The sequence below is a fragment of the Brienomyrus brachyistius genome, chromosome 3 (assembly GCF_023856365.1).
Source record: "Brienomyrus brachyistius isolate T26 chromosome 3, BBRACH_0.4, whole genome shotgun sequence".
Classification (NCBI taxonomy): Eukaryota; Metazoa; Chordata; class Actinopteri; order Osteoglossiformes; family Mormyridae; genus Brienomyrus; species Brienomyrus brachyistius.
Genome location: NC_064535.1, coordinates 10,147,658 through 10,154,796, shown reverse-complemented (window position 1 = coordinate 10,154,796; position 7,139 = coordinate 10,147,658). Strand labels below are relative to the sequence as shown.

Here is a 7,139-nt window from a genome sequence, read left to right as displayed (position 1 = left end):
GCCGTGCAATGCAAATGGCCGGAACAGAAGGGGCTGCCAATCCAGGGCCAGCCAGCAGCCGAGTGTAAGCCTACCTCCCAGTCTCCTCTGCCTCACTAGCGCTCATGAGTTCAGGGGCTGACACCCCTACCCCATCATTGGAAGATGGCAAATAAGTTCCAGGACTTGAATGTGTGATGTTTAGGACAAAGCACACTATAATGTATTTAAAGAGGGAGCTGTGAAAACATTTTTAATGTACACCAAAGCTGGTGCCTTGCGTGACATCTGGCACCAGATGCAAACACTTGTTCTGTGTTAGTTTATTAAGGCAAAGCACAGAATACACAGCAGACAGTAAAACAGATTGCTACATCATACACTAACAGCATGCTTAAGCAGAACACAATATACTGTACACATTACTTTAGCAAGTTTCTTATTACTCTATATTGCTTCAGTTGGATTAGAAAGATTCTACTTAAACACAACGTGGCAGTAGCAAAGATGTATTCCTTGTAAACACCTCTCTTTATTTTAATTTCAACAGGAACATTTTGATAACTGGCACATCAAGAACAAAACAACAACGGCTTTGTAGGTGCGGTTCTGAACTGCTTGTTGTTCTCAACTTCTGGTGCTGATGATTAAATCTTCAGATAACATTGATTGGAATGTATAGTATTCCTTAATTGTCTCTTTTTGGAAATGCATTATGCATATCTTGATTAGTGCTTTCACTTGTGAGTTCAGTGAAAGTTGGAGACACGAAAATGGAAACAGTCAACACTCCTTCCTGGTGCGCACAGTCTTGCTGTGGTATTTGACTGGAATTCCCCAACGTCTCATCAAATAGACATCAAATAAGTATACAGTTCCAGGTTCTAGTTCTCCAATGGTCGCTGTAGTAACAGCCCGTCGTGGGTTCAGCTCCTGGAAGTATTTACAGAGGACCCTCTCCGTCTCGCTGCGTGACTCTGGACCTAGGCACTGTTGCCTACTGGCAGATTCTCCATCCTTAATCTTGCGCCGATACATGCAGTACAAGCTTCTCTCCTCTGTTCCAAACCAGGCTAATGTAACAGAGTTGCAGGTCCTGAGTTTGTTGAAGGACTTTATCTGCAGCGTAGTCGGAAGTGCGGGGACGGCCTGACGATGGTAAGCAGATGAGGTCTGCATTTTAACCATAGGCCTTGACCCACCCCTAACTGCCTGACCGGGACTCATGTCTTCCAAATATATCTGATATACAGGCTTTCCTTGCAGCCATATCTGTGCTACTGCCTCCCCCACCACTTCTGATGCAAGAATTTGCTCCTTGTCAGAGACTGTGACCTTCACCCTTTGGCCAGTACAGCTCTGGAGCGTAAGAAGAGCACTCTGTTGCCAACCACGGGGGCGGAAGCTGAAAAACTGGCTACCTTGCCGCCCAGTTCCCTGAAAAGCCACCCACCTGAGCTCACCCTCTCCTAGAGGGGTAGCTATTTGTCGGGCTTCCTCATGCGTTTGCGTGAAGGTCCCCGCATATGCTGAGTCAGTGCCATTGACTGTGTCTATCACAAAAACATCGAAATAGTATAATGTTTCTGGAATGAGCTCTGACACCGTACACACACTTTCCGTGCCTCTGCAAACACACTGTAGTTCATCGGAATTGTCCAGTAAAGTCGACTCTCCTGATTTCCTGAAAGAATCCCACTGGTACCACCACCACTCACTCACATCTGGCCAGACTGTTAATTTTTGCTTCTTAGCTCTCTTCTTTTCACTTTTCACATCCTCTTGGGCAGCACACAGACTCTTGTAGTTTTGCTTTTGGTTAACCAACACACAGTAGTGGTAGTTATGACTGTTTTTTGGGAGTTTCAGAATAGAGGCACTAGACTTCCAGCTCAGAGTGACACTGGTCATCCCTACTCCCACAGTATGTACACGTGGATCGGGAGGTATCTCTGGAAATATTCCCGGCACCCAGTCTCCCTCTTGAAGGTATACAGAAACTCTAGAATCCTGTACCTTGGATTTTATCTTAAGGATGTAGATGGATGCTGGAGACACAGTATGGCCAGTGTAGGTGTCCACAGTGTTGCCTTTAAATGTGTACATTTTTTGCTCCGTTCCAGAGCCTCTCCACCACACCTCTGGCATACTTTTCTTAGAAGTCCCTGTAAAAAGGACAGCAATTATTCTTGGCATAAAACATTTACATGTCTCATACAGACAGAGACAATAAAGTTTTTTCCACATCCATATAACACATTCTACGATAAATATTCAAAAGAAAAAGAATGGGGATCTATTGTTATATATCCATCTATCACTTTTCTGTAATCGCTTGTCCTGTTCACAGTTGCGGGAGATCCGGAGCCAGTACCGGAGACCACGAGTGCAAGGCAGGGAACAACCCAGGATGGGGCACCAACCCATCACAGGGCACACTCGCACACCATTCACACCTCTAGGCAATTTAATAACTCCAGTTCACCTCAGCATGTTTTTGGACTGTGGGGGGTAACCGGAGAACCCAGAGAAAACCCCATGACAACACGTGGAGAACATGTGGAGAACATGCATACTTCAGACAGTTGGAGCCATGGTAGGGACTTGAACCCTGAACCCACAGGTGTGAGGCAACAGTGTTAACCGCTACTTGGTGAGTTCCATACCACCTCACCATATACCAAAGTATTTATATATTTCACCCAGTTCTTCCTCAGTGGCTCTGTGTGTTTTGATCCTGTACTTCTCTCAACACCTTTACAAAGCTCATGTTTTCTTCAGTCCAACATTGGCAATATGGAACATTAACACATTAAGCTTGCTTGATATAATCAGGCATCAATAGCCAAAGCTCCAGCTTCCCCACAGGAAAAGACTGGAAGGAGCTTCTCACGTGCACGTTGTCACTGAGTGGTAATGTTGTATAGCCTCATATTAACAGAACACAAGCTAGGAGCCTTCAGTTTAAGGTAATCGGGCAATATCTTCAATCTCCACTTAAAATTACATTATTTTAGCCCATTATAGTTCTGGATTTCAAAAACACTTCTTGATTAAAAGCTGAATGAAACAGAATAGAATTCAGTCCCTGAAGAGTTAACATGGGGTGAAAGACAAGTTTAAGCAATTACTTGAATATTATGTCGTTTTACCATCCGGTGTAAATCATGTCCAAACTGTAATGCATTCTGTAACCACGAGACTCTTGAGGACTGTAAACGCTGACCCCTGGTCTACACTTTGGTTGATTTCTGAATGAGAATGATCCCTTTTACTTACATTGTAGGCTTTTAGAGGGTCTGTCCTTTATTGTCCTGGCTGCTAAGCTCCATTCAATCGGCACACCACACGGAATGACAGTGACGGACATCAAAGATGCCCTTTTCTTGAGAGTGAAGTACAGCCTGCAGGAAAATGCATTAACTTAAACGGGATGCTTAATTCAAAATGGCCATGATGAAGCTTTACATCACTGCTACTCCCTGGAATATTACGCCATTGGTTCAATACTCAAGAAATGTCCTCTGATCATTTCATCCTCTACCGAACTACAAGGATATTGAGCATAAAGTTAAATACATTGAACATTAATGTAATACTATTTATAATTCCTTGTGGTCTCTTTCCCCTCCCCCCAGCTATCACTGTGACACACAGAACTAAAATCAACCTCCTGTTGAGTACTAAGTAAACAAATATACTATGCATATGGTCAATATTGACTGTCCTAATGTTCACTATCATTCAGTTATAACCAAGCATCCCTGGAATGAAAATGATCTGGTCTTTTCGCAGTTTATCATCCCATTCTGACTGTGTATTTGACTTTTCTGTAATCAGTGCATATAGACCTGTGCTATAATCTTATCGAATACATTTTGTCTGAAGTGTTTCTGATGTCATGTAGGAACCTATTTATTTTACAGTGCAATCAATTATTATTATGATTATCCTTTTGTTTTCATTACAATCTTTAAAGCCCTGTAATATCCCATAATGCCCTAGCTTGGAATAATCACTCCTATCTATCTTTTATAATGACTCTACATCATGCAGCTCTGTTGAAAGTGACCCATGGACTAGGGTTGCAAAATTCAGGGAATTTTCCTGTTAATTCCCATATATTCTCGTTAATTCCAATGGAAAGTTTCCCATGTGGAATTTTTCCGAAATTCCCCAGCTTAACTTCCCAAGGAATGAAAGTTTCCCGAAATTTTCCATCCCCTTACAACACTATGGCTATAATTCATTTTGACTCTGTTTCTTCTGAAACAGCGGTGAGAAGATCGCAATGCCCCAGGGCAGGGCATTATATATATGTTTTTTAGAAGTATGGATTTCCAGTCCTGGGACTGGATCATACTGAATCATTGTAGTGCCTTCATTTATTCTCTTACCTCCGAGTTTGATCCTTTGGCAGAGAGATGGGGGTAACTTTGCCTTCTGGGAGCCAGATGGTGGGCCGTAGTGGCACCTCATTCTCAGGGTTCAAGGGTGGGGAACCCTGAGACCACACAGTCCCCCAAACTAGCGCTGTCGCTGTGAGGCAGCGATACCAGGATAGAGCCATTGATGACACTTGCTCTACACCTGTGTAGAGTGGGACAGAGAACAGGAAGACAAGGGCCAAAGCCTTACAGCTGGAGGCAATGTGTCAATCACATACCATCCAGGGAACATGCAAACTTCTTCTGAGCTGATGATTCACTGATATGAGAAAACATTTCTCCTACTCAGACAGAATTATTCATGTTGGGAATAAATTGCCCTGCTGTATTACTCTGGGATCTGCATAGCCCAGCTTGACACTTGGAGAAAAAAAATCACTCACAAGTTGACTATCAAAGCTTAAGAAGATGCAACTATTATTGAAGAGTATAATCCTTTGAGGACATATCTATTTATGGTAACAGAACACGTTATTTATCAGAAGTGTTTTTTTCCCCCCATACTTCCTTACTTTTACGACTTATGACTCATTTGAAATGGAGAATACCTTTGAATATTCAAAATTCAAGAGCCCTGTAACACCATCCAACTTACATGTTGACAACAGATTTTGTTTTTTAAGGTTTAAGATTTAAAGATTATAAAAAAGACAAACCTCAGAAAATGTCTGTTAGAATATTCCTCAAGGTTATTACATAACTGACTCCTCAACTGAAAAAGACATAATATGTGAACATTTATTTTTACATAAAACAATTTCTTTAAAATTAAAGAAAGTTGTATTGTTTCTGCGCTGCCTACAGTGTACTGATGGACACTGAACCAAGATAAAGGAAAGCAAACAGCGTCTGCAAAGCTTGAAGATGCAGAGAAGACAAACAAACCACTGATTAGTATTTACCGCTATCCTATTGCTAATGGCTCAATAAACAGCACACGTCTGTCACTCAGTGATTAACAGATTGAGAGCCGATGCAGTGCACCAGTGTGGCACAGTTGTCAAAATGCACCTTGCATTAAAAATGAAGCCTCCTCAACAATTATAGCCTATTGAATTTTCATAAGCCAAAAAAACACAGATGAAGGCTTGCTTTAACTTCGGTGTCATTCTATAAATATACTGCTCGCCCAGAAAGATTCATAGCACAGCAGTTACATTATGAGCGTGACTGAGTTAACTACACTCAACACCACTGCATCAGTAATTATCACAGACTGGGCGAATCAATAGTTTCTTCAAATGGCAGCATGTGCAATGTATCAGATTCCACCTGGCCCATGACGGTTTCCCATCTGGATCAACATTATAGAACGAGAGCGCGTCACGGACTCTGCGCCTGCAGGGTTTTTCAACCGCTCCAAAAGCTACTAATTTGTTGAGAAGTTCCAAGAGTTCTGGTGTCAAAGGGCTACAGGCAGCTGCACCTTTGTGAATCTCATATGGCTCGTTCCCTCCCATTATCAGTGTGTATTTTCCTGTGTCAGCTGCGCTGTCTCCGATTTGCCCGCCCTCCCGCTGTCGACCCCGATCCGCGAACTCACTCCAAGCATCATGCTGCATCTCATCCCAAAGAGTCACAGAGAGCGACCAGGGGGGGAGAAAGTGGATGATAAAGAAGGGAGAAGCGGAGGAGCAGATTTGAAGTGGAAACTCAGACAACATGGGGGGGGTGGTTGGGGGGGCAGAGACTCTCAGCATCACTTACTCAATACAACAGTATGGTAATAAATGTACAGCGGTTGTTTAATAATCTTTTCAACGCACCTGTAGAAACGGTCTGTAACGCAAAGTTTACAATGAACTGCAGGACCTGACGACGATGGCGACCATCTCCTTACCCGACATTGTGAATTCGGTCCACAGACAGGATGAAGCATTAGACGCTGAAGACCGGCGAAGAGAACCTCTCGTCAATTCCCACCCTGGGATGATGTAGGTAGAGCACAGCCCCACCCCCTATGCCCTCGCCACCTTCTGACTTCAGGTGTGCCGGAGATCCTAGCAGATGAAGCGAGAGGTTGCACGTGAAGCCCCAGAGCTTTGATCGTCGACTGTCAGCCTGAATGCTCCACTGCCAGTCTGCGCTCTCCACCCCCCCCCCCACCCCCAAGCCCAGATCAGAGCGGTCTGGTAAGTAAGCTGCACAAATCAAACAGGCACGCACATGTGTGTGTGTGTGAGCAGTGTGTGTGAGCAGTGTGAGTGAGGAGGGTGATTGGAAGATTGGAGTGGTGGGGGTGTCAGAGATGGTGACAGAGGATGGGGAGGGGGTGTTGTTGCACAACTTGCTCGCATTAACTGTTTGTTAGCCAAGCAATGAGGGCCCACATTGAATGGCTACTGAAGAACTTAAGGCCTCCGTTCTCAATCAGGTTTTCTCCAAGTTTGCTTGCACTTTACAACCAATGCATTGTTAAATCCTATTGGTGCCCAGGTAAACTTTTACAGGCTTTACTTCACTTAGGAATAATTATTTTATGTTTTATTGATAGATTATAGGGAGAGCATATAGGTAGATCATGGTGACTTCTGTCTGAGAGTTGGGTTTAAGGCTTGTGGTTATAAGACTGAATAAGCCATGAATGTTTCCAGCAGCCGGATGACGAGCCTGGTAACTGTATTCATGAGACTGAAAGGAGAACAGGGTGGGGCCCAAAAAGCCCAGACTGTGATGCTAGCGAATGAATTGTGGGCGGTGCCAAGGGGCCCG

General features: G+C 43.7%; 1 protein-coding gene across 3 annotated transcripts; it reads right to left on the bottom strand.

The window, feature by feature from the left end:
* Positions 1-201: 201 nt before the first annotated feature.
* ndnfl (neuron-derived neurotrophic factor, like) lies at positions 202-6,830 on the bottom strand. Of its 3 annotated transcripts, none has more exons than XM_049009581.1 (4): positions 6,268-6,830; positions 4,377-4,569; positions 3,259-3,383; positions 202-2,144 (listed from the first exon to the last, which is right to left on the bottom strand). In XM_049009581.1, the coding sequence occupies exons 1-4, from the start codon at positions 6,272-6,274 to the stop codon at positions 763-765; spliced, it is 1,707 nt and encodes a 568-aa protein (XP_048865538.1). In that variant the 5' UTR covers positions 6,275-6,830; the 3' UTR covers positions 202-762. The 3 variants fall into 3 exon arrangements, with proteins under 3 accessions (XP_048865538.1, XP_048865540.1, XP_048865539.1); XM_049009583.1 differs by lacking the exon at positions 6,268-6,830 and adding an exon at positions 6,194-6,234; XM_049009582.1 differs by lacking the exon at positions 6,268-6,830 and adding an exon at positions 5,084-6,161.
* Positions 6,831-7,139: the final 309 nt, after the last annotated feature.